This window comes from Danio rerio, chromosome 23 (genome assembly GCF_049306965.1).
Source record: "Danio rerio strain Tuebingen ecotype United States chromosome 23, GRCz12tu, whole genome shotgun sequence".
In the NCBI taxonomy this organism is placed as follows: Eukaryota; Metazoa; Chordata; class Actinopteri; order Cypriniformes; family Danionidae; genus Danio; species Danio rerio.
In genome coordinates this window covers 192090-207182 of record NC_133198.1, presented here as the reverse complement: position 1 = coordinate 207182, position 15093 = coordinate 192090, and the positions used below count along the sequence as shown (strand labels likewise).

The window sequence follows — 15093 nt, the reverse complement described above, 5'->3', positions numbered from 1 at the left end:
CACATGCACACACACACACACACATGCACACACACATACACGCATACATTCACATGTACACATGCATGCGCATGTACACTCACACACACACACACACACACACACACCATCTAAAAAAGTTGTGTGACAGACATCAAATAAATGCTAATTTACATGCTTGAAAGTGAGAAAGTGTGAACCACCTGCTAAAATGCATTCCTGCACAACACACACTCACACACACACACACACACTCACACACACACACACACACACATGCGTGGCTTGGGTAATCAGCCTATCTCGTGGTGCAGTGAAGGAGTGCAGATGAAGGAGAGACAAAGGAGGGTGGCACAGGTAGAGGCTCACACACACACACACACACACACATACTTGTTTTTGTGCCCCATGGGGACTTGTGACTAGAAGGTTAACTATGGGGACAGCAATTTCTAAATACAATTAAGCCATAATTTTAACTCATATGTGTCCAGGGGATTTTTTTATCATAAAAACAATCATTTTTTATCAAGAATTCTGAAGTTTAAAAAAATGAATTTTTGTCAGGTTTTTCTATTCTTGTGGGGACGTCGCTATTTTGTCTTACCACAAGGAACCACCAGGTGTCAATATGACATACCAGTATATTATCATATTTTTATAATACGTCACTGTAAGACTACAAATTACATTTAGACAACTATTAAAGAGTTATTTATAAGGGAAAATTGTGTGCATTTATATTTTATTGAATTTTACTTTTATCTTGCATTCTCTGTTTATTCTATGTTATATTACAATAGACCATTTCTAAGGGTGTAAACAGAAAAAAGCCTTAGCTTTTTTTAAATAAAATAAAATGTTTATCCTGCTCAGTTGTACACATATGTTGTTTTAATGTGCATTTAAATAATGTATGAGCATCTTGGCATTCTATCAAGCATTTTTTTTTATTAGATATTCTGAGATACGCATAAAAATTAACGGAGACATAGCCAAATTTACGAGAATGTAAAAACTCAATACAACTCGGAAGTGTTTTAGTGTTTTAAACATTTATTTAAATGTTAACATGAACGTTTTAGTATACTGCTCTTTAAGCAGATGCATGTTGAGTTTGCTTAAACAAGATTCACATACATGTTGCCTTTAACAAAGACAAAACTGGTGAAGGCCCTTTTACATTTTTTTGCTTTAACGAAATCAAACTTGTTGCTTTCAACAATCATGAAAAAAAAAACAGTGGTGAAGGCCCTTTCACCTACCTTTCACATTTTTTTAAGTAATAAATTTTCTTTCTTCCGGCAAACACGAAAAAAATAATTAGATGAAGGTCCTTACCTTTCACAACTTTTTCTTTAGGGAATCAATGCGATTTTTTACATAAAATTTCACCCCCTCCCAACTTCTATTTTGAAGTGCTGCTGGGGAACTTTCGATACAGTTCATGCACTGGGCTTTACCAGGAACCTTTCCAGACATTATGAATTCCATCATTGTCTTCTCCACGGCCTTGATCTCCTCCAAAGACCACCTTCTTCGCTCGTTTTGTGAAGATCCTGAATAAAATTTAAAACATAATTAGTGAAAAAAAGACTTAAAGACCAAATAAAACTAATTCATGGTCTTCAGTGTGTCTCATTGTTTTTAAAGTTGTATACACATTTTTGCTAAAATTTAGTTGATGGCTGACAATCTGTCATGTTTACATCACCCAGCAATAAAAGGAAAAAAATGCTTGCAATTAGTCACCATGTAAGTTTAACTATTCTCGTAAATTACAGCAAGATGTCTAAAATTTTTAGTTAATAGTTATTTGTGAGCTTCTGCATGCAGGCCACTTTTCATATGCTAACGAATATGTTATGCTATCAAAAATCAGATAATTTCAGAAACGGACTTTTATTTGTTTACATTCAAATCAGTTAAGCAGCTGCAAAGAAAACCACATTTACATACGATTCTAAGGTTTGACAGATCAAAAGCAGTAGCTAAAAAATGACTAATTATGACTTTTTTACTGTACTGTACCTGCAAATGCAGCACTTTTTTGTGATTCTGCATCAACTTTGTGAGTCAACAACATGATTTAAGGCTTTAATTAAACAGTATATGTAATATTACTGCTGCCCCTATATAAAAGTGCCCGCAGTATGAAGCAGGCAGTATTGATTGAATTCATGGATAATGACTAGAAGGAAATCCGTTTGTGACGTCTACCTTGCATGTACATGAATAAACTTTAGAAGAAAAACAGAAAGGGCAACTTATTTCAGAAGACATTTTAAAAAACAGCTTACTCTTTGTTCTGTGCGGTTCCTGCAAGTCCTTGCTAGTCGGCTGCAGTTTTTTAGAATTCTTGCCTCCTACAAACATACGAGTACAACTGAGAACATTATTCAGTAATGGCACAGAATACCTACTAAGTAAATTAGCAGTAAATGTGTCACACATGTATTTAAGAAAATATTAGCAGTCGAAACAAAACATATTTTCACTTCATCCTCAGGATATAAAAATATATAATATAGAACATATAGAATAGAAAAATAATGAAAGCAAGTAAAGGGCAAATCATAAAAGCAGTGCACAGAATGAATTTTATTCACAATTATAACAACGTCAGAAGTTTTTAAAGCATCTTTTTTTATTTAAATCTCATTACCTTTGGATGGTTCTTGGTGTTGTCCAACCTCAGCAGACTTCTTTGATTTCTCTGAAAAACAATACATCTCTTTTAGCACAAGATTTTTCAATAATAACTCTTAAATACCAATATCAGACCGTTGTCACAGCCACCTCCCCAACCTGAATCCCAGTACACCTGACCACAGTCCCCTAATAACTGATTAATTACACCCCTCATCAGTTTCCTTTATAAGCAATTACTCTGCACTTACCCATTGCTACTTACCTGTTATTGTCAACACATTCGTTCATTTCGCTAACCAATCCATCAAAGCTTTCAGTATGGCCACAGAAGCACTCTCGACCTCCAAACATTTATTCTGTTTACACCCAGGTTTTTCACTCACCAGACTTTGACAGTAAGCTAGTGGGTGGAACGAGACCGTGCTCATTAGAACCTATCAACAAAGCTTGAACCCAAACATTCGTTCTGCTATTATGATGTACAACACCATTGAGTAATGGTGTCTGCCTATTGCCTATTCCAATCACTATCTGCTTGCCATATCTCCAACGCCACTCACGAGCTTGCCTCCTATGCTGCCTGTACTCCGGTACCAATCTCTTGCAAGTGTACCTTACCCACGTCTCAAGCACAGAAGCTGAATGCCACCTACCTGCTGAACTATGTTTATTCTGCGCTGCCCCTGGACATTTATTCATAGACTGCCTCATCAAGCCCCACGTCCAGTGTTGAATCCTGATACCCAAATCATGTCAGTGGTCGCATCAGAGTATTCTGCATTACAGGATGTCTTTAGTAAATGGGCAACCCCTTATCTTCCATCTCATCAGACATGGGACTGCACTATCCAGCTGCTGCCTAGAGCACAAGGCTATGGAGGAGTGTGTGGAGGACTTAATCATCAATCTCACTGCCTGCTTCCAGGTTCTTCTTTGTGGGCAAAAACAATGGAAGTCTCCATTATTGCATTACATTTACATTTTACATTTAGTCATTTAGCAGATGCTTTTATCCAAAGCGACTTACAAATGAGGACAAGGAAGCAACTTACACAACTATAAGAGCAACAGTGAATAAGTGCTGTAGGCAAGTTTCAGGTCTGTAAAGAAAGTATAAGAAGCAAGAACATTAGTAATTTTTTTTTTTAATTAGTGGAGGAGCCAGAGAGGCAATTGCAGATTAGGAAGTGAAGTGGAGACTAAATAGTTGAGTTTTTAGTCGTTTCTTGATGACAGCGAGTGACTCTGCCGTTCTGATGCAGTTAGGGAGTTCATTCCACCAACTGGGCAGATTGAGCGCGAGAGTTCGGGAAAGTGATTTCTTCCCTCTTTGGGATGAACCACGAGGCGACGTTCATTCACAGAACGCAAGTTTCTGGAGGGCACATACATCTGCAGAAGTGAGAGCAGATAAGAAGGAGCAAAGCCAGAAGTCGCTTTGTAAGCAAACATCAGAGCTTTGAATTTGATGCGAGCAGCAACTGGCAGCCAGTGCAAACGGATGAGCAGCGGAGTGACATGTGCTCTTTTAGCTTCATTAAAGACCACTCGTGCTGCTGCATTCTGAAGCAGCTGAAGAGCATTAAATACCACACACTGAACTCCCAGGTAGTCCAGTTGCCTTACTTACCGACTGGAAGATGTAAAAGACAGCTTTCGTCAACCCTTTTGGTACTGCAAGTACCAGGTCATGCTGTATGTACTCTCCATCTTCCCAGCCATCTTTCATTATGCAAGGTGTTTTGTGAGTTCCTCCATTGTTTTGTTATTGTCTATATTGAAGACATCCTGATTAACTCCCTTAACTTGGCCAAATAGTGCCAGCACATCACAGCGGTCTTATAACATCTTTGCCTACAAACCCTTCTGTGCACAGATGACAACCTACTGGGACACCCAGGCAGTAGAAGACCCTCTGGCTCCTGCAAGCTTGGTATTGGTGGCACAGTGGATGCCAGTGGCCAAAGATGTCATCAGCTCCATCCGTCCCCAACATCACATAAGGGTATCAGGAGCCTCCTCTGGAGAAGACTGTAATCTCAGGCAGTCACCACAGCCACCTTCCCCACCTGAATCCTAATCAATCCGATTAAAATCCCCTGCTTACATTTTTATCGCACCTCTGCGCTCCCTCATCAGTTCCTTTTATTAACAGTCACTCTGCTCTTACCCAGAGTTTGATCTACGGTTCACACCAATGAACTTACCTGACTCACCCATTGCTACTTACCTGTTTGCTGTTGTTGGTTCTTTGTGTCCTGGTGCCTTTGTCTCCTGGTCTCATTGTTTTCTGTGTTCTCCTAGATTAATACCACTACCTGAACACAAAGACTCTAAAATAAGCAACAGGCCAATAATGATTACCTGCTCCACTCAGTGCGATGTTCAGACCTAACTTTGTTAACCGCATCAGCTAAACTCTCCCACTCTATTTTTTTCTTTTGTTATTAATTCTGGAGGACAAACTTGCAAATAAAACAGTTTTTCTCTGGTCTACCTCCGAAAACAGCACCTCACATTCACATTCTGTTCAAAGTTCCTCTTTTTGCTTCATTTTGCCGTTACTTTTTTGTTGGGTTTTGCCAAAGTAGAGTCATGGAGCTGCATTTTTCACTGGTGTCTAAACACCAAGAGCTGTATGATAAACATAACAGCAACAACAATGTCAGCAGGAGGACATTATTATGGAGAGTAGCAAACATGATTTAATACTGAGTTTCATTTCACTTTTCTTCCATGACATGTACAAGCCTTAACACTAACAATACATGACAATAAACCATACATTTGCTTTTATTTTACTATGTTTGTGGTCATTATTCCTTGCTAAGCACAAAACAAATAACACACATTACACATACAGTACCTGCTGAATTTGAAGGTGAGGCACCATTTCCAGTTGACTCAATCTCATTTTCAGACTCGGATCCATCACTGTCCAGCAAAAGTTTCTCTATAACAGACAAAATTATTAGGCAACAACTTTTGAATAACATTCAACAATTGTCTATAACTAATGCTGGTGTTCCCGGTAATAACCCGGGAATACTTTACCTTGGGGATCAATCTGGATTTCATCCAAATTCTGTCCTTTAAACTGTGAAAGCTGTCCTCGTTCCATGGCCATCAAGACTTTGCTAATTTTTGCTAGCTGCAATGTGCCTTCAGGAAGTCTGTAATATTGCCTGTGGACCCTGATGTCATGCCCTAAAAAATCTGCGAGGTTATCCATTTCATTCTCTTTTAAGTTTAGCACCTTGGACATAGTGGCCATGTGCTTTCGCAGTTTGGTGGAGGACAATGCCTCGGGGTGCTTTGCTCCACAGCTTTTTGCTATGTTACGAATGACGTCAGATCCTCTGAAGAAAGTGAGAGCTTGGGGTCTTCCGAACATAAAGACGTTCTCATCTGGCACATCACAGCTGCGGCGAGTCTTCACCAACAACTCCATTGAGACGACCATATTAGGAGTGAGTAAAATGGGGACTTTTCTGCCACGTTTTCCTCGGACTTCGATTCTTTGAAAATGACTACAAAGTGACTTCTCTAGATCGGACAGAGCAAGCTCAACATCCGGATGAGTTGAGGATGTGTCCCTTAATGTAAACGAATTAAGTGACATCTTAGACACCTCTCCTTCCCTTCTTCGATTAAATAGTATCACCTGACAAAGCGTGACTTTGGCAAGTTCTGCCCAGTGCTTCATACTTTGTTCTTCCTCAAGTCTTGCTTGATATGCCTTACTTTGGCTGTCAAGATACTGATGCATTTTCTTCACATCTTCCGCAAACGGAAGAAGCTGTGGACAGTTCCATTTAACTTCACTCAAATTACGAAGGGCCTGGGATGACACACACTCACTCCATTTAGTGTCACATATTTGCTTGAAAGCTTGCACGTTGCTAAGACTATTCTTATCATCTGCCATCATGGCATCACACTCAATAATGCTGGCCATCTTCTTGAGGTTGTGCCCTAACTTCAGTGCTAAAGATGGTGTTTTAAATGTGCTTGTCTCTTCGTTCAAGCCAGCTACACTGTGAACTGCTTGAATAACATAAGGGAAATTAGCTGGAATAAAGAAATCAGACACCTCCTTCAGCTTACCATTTTTTTTCCCTTCGAGGACAAGACGTCCAGTTTCACGCATTTTTTGCCTGATGTATTCATGCTTCGTAACATCATGGCCATGCTTATTGAAGAGATGTTGCCCTAATTTCAGTATGATTTTCTCTTTGCGGACAACATGGGTTATCTCATCGTCATGCATATCAAGCACCATTTTCCAAAACCTTTCACTTATACTGTCTGGAACAGGTTCAGCATATGAGCAAAGTGACTGAACACGAGTTTTCCCTGGCTTCATTTTGTTAATTTTCTGGCTCAGCTGGCATCTTTGCATATGCCGCCATAGCGATTTTCTCTTCAGATACGCTGAACAGTTAATGCAGTGCAAATAATCACTTGCATTTACTGGTACAGTGGATTGTTGTTTAGGAATCACCGTTCCTCTTCCTTCACTGAGTACCTGAGCGTTATGACATCGGTTCCCCTTATTCCTTAACAAACTCAGCTGTATTTTTCGCTCTTTAGAGCCTTTCGGAAAAGCAATCGCTCTTGCCACCTCTGGCTTATCTTTATGTTTAGACTCTAGGTGACGTGCGATTTTACTGAATGGTTTGAAGCAGAATAGGCAGTAAAACTTTTTGTTATATAGTCTGGCTCCATCTTTTTTTTTTTTGAGCATCATGACATTCACATTAAGATTATTGGGTGAATGTGATTCTTCATGTTCTCCTGATGAAGAAGATTGAAGTGAACTGTCCTGTTTGTCAGATGCAGAGGATTGTGAAGGAGACACACGTCTTTTTTTACATGCTGGAACATTTGAAGTTGACTTTACCTTTTTCTTATTATTACTTATCTTTTTTACTAAACTCTCTACTTTTTCTGAAGTGTTACTGTCAGACTCTTCAGTATCTGGCACGTAATCATCCTCACTGATATCTGATCTTGATGAAGATTCTTCTGAAGCATAACCAAGTATTTTCTTGTTAAGCTACAAATAAAAGCCACAAGTTAGAAATCAGAAGTGACAAGACCAACGACATCTTAAAATTATGTGTATATCTGCAGCCACTGAATCGCTGGTAGTCATGACAGGCTACCAGTTTGTAACATTTTAAAAATATATATCTTATTTTGTGCTAAAAAGAAAAAACTGTGTTTTCAACCTTTTGAGGCTAAGTAAATAGAAAACAAATACAATTTTTGAGGTAAACTATAACTGTGGCTCACTGTCTAGACTGCATACTAAACACAGTGCTGAAATCTGGCACAGGTGCTCTAGTGCATGCTAACACACTACCAAATTTGGGGGCCAATTGCTGACTAGAGAGCACTGCAAACTGAAAATAACAAGTTTTGATGGCATAGTGAAAACACAAATCATACTTAACATAAGACTCACCAATCAAATTGAATCATTTAACACAACTAACCTTTGTTTTACACTTTGAAATCAAAAAAGAAATTTTCTCGCGTTCCTCATTTAAAGTTTTTGTATACGCCTTCACATAAAAAATATTTAAATGCGTGTATGTGTGTGTGAGAGATCGACGAACGAGTGCTCACTTCACTGCTCTGCAGATGCTGTGAACGGCTGGGTATATTTATTTTGGAGATAATATAAAATATGTTACGTACATACGTTGCTGCTGTTACGTACAAATTACGTATCAACTCAACACAATAATATCATATTACATCTAGACAAAATAGCCTAAGCTATATTAAAATAATTTAAAGAAATATTGTATATAATAAAAACATTAAATAAATAAACCAATATAAAATAAAAGCTATATCAATTTAGGTATATATAATACAAATAAATTAAACGGTTTCAAGCCATTTTTAACTTTCATTTTACAAAGGCCTATCTGGAAAAAAAGCTATTTTCTAAAAACAATAAACAATGGAGGATTTTGAAATATTATTTATAAAGTATTTGAAGATGATGATATTAATCAAATCGTGCAAACAGAGCATTTTTGGGTGAGCGAAAGCAAAACTACCTTCTTCTTATTTTATATTATGGCTGGTGCGCTCGGTCATCCCTCTGTTAGTGGCGAGACCACTCGATGCACGATGCCAGCAGTCGGCCAGCGAGTAAACTAATATAATGAATAAATATACATAGGCCTATGCGTATACATCATTTAATGCATTTAATAGGTTTGCATTCTGCACTGCGAGTCATTGGCCTGACAGTGGAAACGCGACATAATTTCAGCCTCACTGCTCAAGCTCTCTGACTATTGGCTCAGCCCGGCCCGATAAAAGCCCTGGCTCGCACTAGCCCAACAGTGGAAATGTATGGAGCTAGATTTGTTTCTTTATTATTCAATCAAAAATATTTAGTTTTAAAGTAAAATTAAGTATGTTGTAATTAAAGAATTAAAGATTTCAAATAAAAAACATGTTTATTTAAAAAACTTATGTCAATGATAATAAAATATTTTGGATTGCAAAAATAAACACTTGTCCTATTATGCAGTTACCACAATTTTCATTGCATACTCATTAATTTTTCTCTCTTTTCTGCTGTCTTTTATTGCACATCAAGAATCTTTGCTTGCAGGTTGAAAGATTTTGCTTGTGAGTTGAAAAGTTTTGAACCCTTGAATGCCGGGGTTAAATTTGTGTCTTTATTACTCAAACAAACATATGAAGTTTGACCAAAACTAGGTAGAATGCAATTAAAAAATTAAAGATTTAAAATAATAAAAAAACATTTATTTAAAAAAATTCACACTGCAAAAAAATAAACTATTGCCATGTTATGCGGTTACCACCAGATTAATGCACTGTGTGCTCATTTATTTTGCTTTCGGTTTTGTTTAATTTTTTGCGAATCTAAAATTTTTGCTTTTGAGTTGAAAAGTTTTGCGAGTTGAAAACTGCAGCTCAGTGGGCGGGATCTTCTGAAACACCTTATTCTATTAGTCATCTTGATTGAGGTCACCGGTTGGCCTCGCCCATTACATTTTCGCGCGGTTGGAATGGACTGCCTTGCCTTCTGTGACAGGAGCGAGCTATGGCGAGCAGCAGGTCTTCTTTAAGGTAGGTTAACTGAAACTGTATAATAACTTGTGTATTACCATACATATTTCCCATCTAAATATGTTACGACTGCTAGTATTAAACTCTGTCTAGTCAGTGATATTTTTGAATTCTCTCGATAAACTAACATTAGCTGTCGGCCATCAGTACTGTACAGTTGTAAAGGGCAACGCAAGGCCAGTGTATTTTGGAAAATATACATTGATGTACCATTAAAGTCAGGCTTTTTGTCTGTAGATGATGGCCAGGTGTACAGTAGGTCTGCAAACAGACTGGGATACATTCTCGGCAACCATTAATCTTCAGTTAGTTTCCAGACAAAAGCTACTGTCTCTTTGAACTGGAGCATCATATTTATTCTCCACTGTTAGAAAATGTAGTAACTCAGTGTATGTATATTTCATTACAAACGTGACAAATATTTATTTAGTATATTTCGTTTCGCATATAAATGTTAGTTCATACATTAGTTAACTTGAATTAATTATGAACAGGATATCTGTTAAGCAATAATTAATCTTTGTTAATGTTAACTAAACATGTTAATGCATAAGTTAAAAAATGATGGTGAACGAGTTTGTTTAGCATAAACTTTGGTAACGTTAACTTAGTCATGTTCTATTGTATCTCCTTATATTAACAGCTTGATGTAATTAGCCAATGTTTATGGACAAATACAATAATGTATTTGTTCACTGACTAGATAACATAACTAAATAAACAACATTTATTCAGTAATACTACATTTTTGTTAACGGAAACTTATACAAATAGTAATGTTACTTAATGCAGCAAATACTGAACAGCTCACATTCTTCAACAGGCATGTCATTCATGTTTGTAGACTTTTTACTAACATGATTTATCTCTAGCAAAGCATTAGTTGAGGGAATTAGGAACATTGTTGTAAAATGTGCACTACTTCAACACGCTACATTTGTAAACTGACTTACCACTAACCCAACATTATAACTGATGTGTTACTAACATCTTTGGGTTTATTACCAAGCAGTAATTAATGATTTTACTGGATATATATATATATATATATATATATATATATATATATATATATATATATATATATATATATATATATATATATATATATTAAGAACAATTATGTTAGTAAAGAATTAACGTTGGAGAGGTGCACACTTCATAATAAGCTTTCTGATTTCCTTAAAAAATGCTCAGTTACTGAGTGATAAACCATGTTAGTAAAGAGTTTGCAAATGTTAGTAACACAATATACAATGTTGAAGTCGTTTTGAAAAGTAACAGGGCAGTTTGCAGGTTATCTTCGCTATATAATTTGTTTAGGCATTATTGCAAATATTTGGTCTTTAAAGGAACTGGTATAAATCAGTTGTAAAGTAATAAATGTATTTATAAAACAACAATACATAGACACGAGAGATATGTGGATTATAAATATTACATTAATCAGAACAATTTTCTCATCTGTTTCTTCAATTTATCCTTACAGGTTGATCACTCAGTCTTAGCGGGCGTAAAACATCTGCTTTGACTCCTCCGATGTCCACATCTGCGCTGACTCCACAGACGTTTACATCTACACTGTCTTAAATCAACGAATCAACATCCACAATGATTCCACAGGCGTCTCCATCTGCATTGTCTACTTAGACATCAACATCTGCACTGACTGACCAGACATTTATTCACTAAACTCTTCAATCATCACCTGATGTGTGTTGAATTATTTTCTGGAATTGTGTCGGATTTCGACAATAGTAGATTTTGACTTTTTACAAGTGATTTTAAATGTGTTTTTTTTATACATTTATTGTTTCCCTTTCTGGAATTTATTTTGCATTGAAGAAATATAAATGTTTTATTTTATTTTATTCATCAGCTAAAATATTTCCCAGCTGTAGCTTTTAATAACAAAAATACTGTTACATAAATGGTATAATACACTTTACTGCAGTATAGTAAAGCACTATAGCATGTGTCTGTATAAATTATATTTTTATGTGGAAGATATGTGTAGAAGATACATTTATTTAGTAGTGCATTTGCCAACATATACGTATTTTTTATACGGTATGCGGTTTAAGTAATAATACAGTAGTAGTAGGGATGTTAAAAAATGCCTGTCAGCTATAATTTAACATAAAATCGTGGCAGCGACCTAAATCTACCTTTTAAAAATGAGTTTACAGTCCATCTCATGTATATATATATATATAACGTTTTCACGCGATTGTACTGGACTCCTTTAGTGACCAGAGCGAGCAACAGGTCTTCTTCAAGGTAAGTATAATAACTTGTATATTACCATCCACATTTTCCTAAACTCTGTCTAGTCAGTGATATTGATGAATACTCTCGATTGACTAACATTAGATGAAATATGTGCAAGATATATATATATATTAGAGATATTATATATATATATATATATATATATATATATATATATATATATATATATATATATATATAAATAAAACAATACATGTGTTCAAAAGTATGTGCACAGCTGAGACGTGCACAACTGTGTTCTCCATCGCATCTGCATCCAGATTATATTGGTGGACTTACAGCTAATCTGACTAGACAGAGTTTAATACTAGCAGTCGTAACATATTTAGATGGGAAATATGTATGGTAATACACAAGTTATTATACAGTTTCAGTTAACCTACCTTAAAGAAGACCTGCTGCTCGCCATAGCTCGCTCCTGTCACAGAAGGCAAGGCAGTCCATTCCAACCGCGCGAAAATGTAATGGGCGTGGCCAATCTGTGACCTCAATCAAGATGACTAATAGAATAAGGTGTTTCAGAAGATCCCGCCCACTGAGCTGCAGTTTTCAACTCGCAAAACTTTTCAACTCAAAAGCAAAAATTTTAGATTCGCAAAAAATTAAACAAAACCGAAAGCAAAATAAATGAGCACACAGTGCATTAATCTGGTGGTAACCGCATAACATGGCAATAGTTTATTTTTTGTAGTGTGAATTTTTTTAAATAAATGTTTTTTTATTATTTTAAATCTTTAATTTTTTAATTGCATTCTACCTAGTTTTGGTCAAACTTCATATGTTTGTTTGAGTAATAAAGACACAAATTTAACCCCGGCATTCAAGGGTTCAAAACTTTTCAACTCACAAGCAAAATCTTTCAACCTGCAAGCAAAGATTCTTGATGTGCAATAAAAGACAGCAGAAAAGAGAGAAAAATTAATGAGTATGCAATGAAAATTGTGGTAACTGCATAATAGGACAAGTGTTTATTTTTGCAATTCAAAATATTTTATTATCATTGGCCAATTTTTTAAAATTAAACGTGTTTTTTATTTGAAATCTTTAATTCTTTAATTACAACATACTTAATTTTACTTTAAAACTAAATTTAAATTATTTATTATTTGATTGAATAATAAAAAAACAAATCTAGCTCCATAGAAATGCGGCTAATGACTTGTGATGGCTTTGGAGAGTTTAGATGTTGAAAAATACAGTTCTATGAATCACTAGTGGCTGCTTACCTTTGTCTCTTCTTTAGCACAAGCTGTCACCTCATCCACTGCAAATTCTGTCACAGATGACAGGAATGTTATTCAGGTTGACAATGAACAATGCCAATATGGCTGTTCATACTAAAGTAAAACCTTCCTTTCAGTAAAACTTCAATACATTTTTTGTTTGTTTCCTTGTACTAGTTACAGTTCTAAAACCCTTAAAATAAATATCACTATAGGATAACAAATCCAGAAGACTTAGCAAAAGCCTTATCAACAACACACAGAACACTTAAAAAATAATGTCTATGTTTAGTTAACCATTAAAATAATGCACGATTATGCTGGATATTTCTTTTATTTAAAGGTTGTGCTCTAACAAAGTTAAACTCAGGTTAGTCTGGCTCAAAAAGTGGAGTATGATTCTTATATGTAAGGATTATTTTGAGTACTAGCTAACAGGACAATTCATGATCTTAACGTTACCTGTGCATCCAGAGTATCTGTCACTTTTATCGTCCTGCAAGCACAAGTGTGATAATCAGTCAAACATCATGCTCTAACATTACCTTATACTGTCATTACAACTGCAATACTGTAGTATAATTTGACAATAATTAAATATTTAACACTGTGAAATAAGACTAGACATATTCATGACATTTGACTGAAAATTAGCATTTTTTTAATCTAGAAAACTCCCTTATAAAACTAGTAATATTGTACTGAATTAATTTAAATTGTCTCTTGCATTACTGAAGAACAACATTCCTATTTTTGTGGATAAAAGTAAATAGATTTTGCCTGGCCAGAGGCCTGCTGCACGTGCAGGCCGCTAACGTTAACAATAACAAAAATGATCAAAACATCTTGGTAAAAATATGCAGTCTGGCAAGAACATGAATTCAAACAATATTTCAAAAGTAAACGAAGATTATACGTAAATGTACGCAAATACAGTAAACGTTTAATGTACAGTTAAATTGCAAAATCTCTTAGCAATTCCAGCGTTTGGCTTAAAACGCGATCGTAAGAATCTAACTTTAACGTTACAGTTAAAGTTACCCTAACTAATATTATTGTCAGTTTGATACATTAATCTGTACTTTCTGCAAAGCAGCTTCGAGATTATGCCGATTATCAAAAGCGCTTGAGACATAAAATAACGCGATTTTTATGATATAATATAGTTGCAAACAATACATAAACATAAACATTCGAATATATTGAAGTGATCGTACAAATCATAAACTTACCTGTCCTTCAGACATGTTGACGTCTTCGCGCCTTTACTCACAGCATCCTCTCTGACCCTGTCCTGCTGTGTCGCAGGTGTGTGTGTGTGGGGGGAGGGGATGGTCGCGGTGGGGACGCAAAATCTCCGGTCACGTGTAATGTCACACACTCTCCCGCGCTGCTTTAGCGCGGGTCGCCGACTGAACCGCGGTCTGGCGCATGCATATACAGCGGATGGCCGTCAGCAGCAATCCAGCACTGACAGCTCTAATGTGTCAGTCGAACTTTTACTCGAAATTATTCAGCTTATTACCCGAACATATTTGCTCTAACTAAATGAATGCATTATGGTTAAAGGGAATTTTAATAGCTTAACGAAAAAAAGTTATAATTAAGATACAAAGAACCCCCTTATTATTAAATGCTGTATTCTGACAACACATAAATAAATGGATCCCATTTAGAACTATTAAAGAATTCACAAAAAAAAAAAAATCATTAACTATTACAAACACTTGTAATAAATAAAGGCATTCAATCCTGCTGTCAGGGTGTAAATAATACAACATGTGTTTTATTATGTTTCCATTCATTCATTCATGTTTAGTCC

The 15093-nt window shown here is 35.9% G+C and overlaps 1 protein-coding gene across 3 annotated transcripts; it reads right to left on the bottom strand.

Annotated features, from left to right (window-relative positions):
- Nucleotides 1-1017: 1017 nt before the first annotated feature.
- LOC110438308 (uncharacterized) lies at nucleotides 1018-14556 on the bottom strand. 3 transcript variants are annotated; one of them, XM_021469859.2, is made up of 8 exons: nucleotides 14504-14556; nucleotides 13734-13767; nucleotides 13275-13321; nucleotides 5686-7690; nucleotides 5498-5584; nucleotides 2645-2695; nucleotides 2280-2345; nucleotides 1018-1538 (listed from the first exon to the last, which is right to left on the bottom strand). In XM_021469859.2, the coding sequence occupies exons 1-8, from the start codon at nucleotides 14516-14518 to the stop codon at nucleotides 1324-1326; spliced, it is 2520 nt and encodes an 839-aa protein (XP_021325534.1). In that variant the 5' UTR covers nucleotides 14519-14556; the 3' UTR covers nucleotides 1018-1323. The 3 variants fall into 3 exon arrangements, with proteins under 3 accessions (XP_021325534.1, XP_073795678.1, XP_073795679.1); XM_073939577.1 differs by lacking the exon at nucleotides 5686-7690; XM_073939578.1 differs by lacking the exons at nucleotides 5498-5584; nucleotides 5686-7690.
- Nucleotides 14557-15093: the final 537 nt, after the last annotated feature.

What these genes read in the sequence shown, in the direction of transcription:
- LOC110438308 (XM_021469859.2), bottom strand. An exon ending in AATCCAGATTGATCCCCAAG is followed by an intron (nt 5,585 to 5,685) that starts GTAAAGTATTCC and finishes TGTCTGTTATAG; the next exon opens with AGAAACTTTTGCTGGACAGT. An exon ending in CTCACCTTCAAATTCAGCAG is followed by an intron (nt 2,696 to 5,497) that starts GTACTGTATGTG and finishes ATTGTTTTTCAG; the next exon opens with AGAAATCAAAGAAGTCTGCT.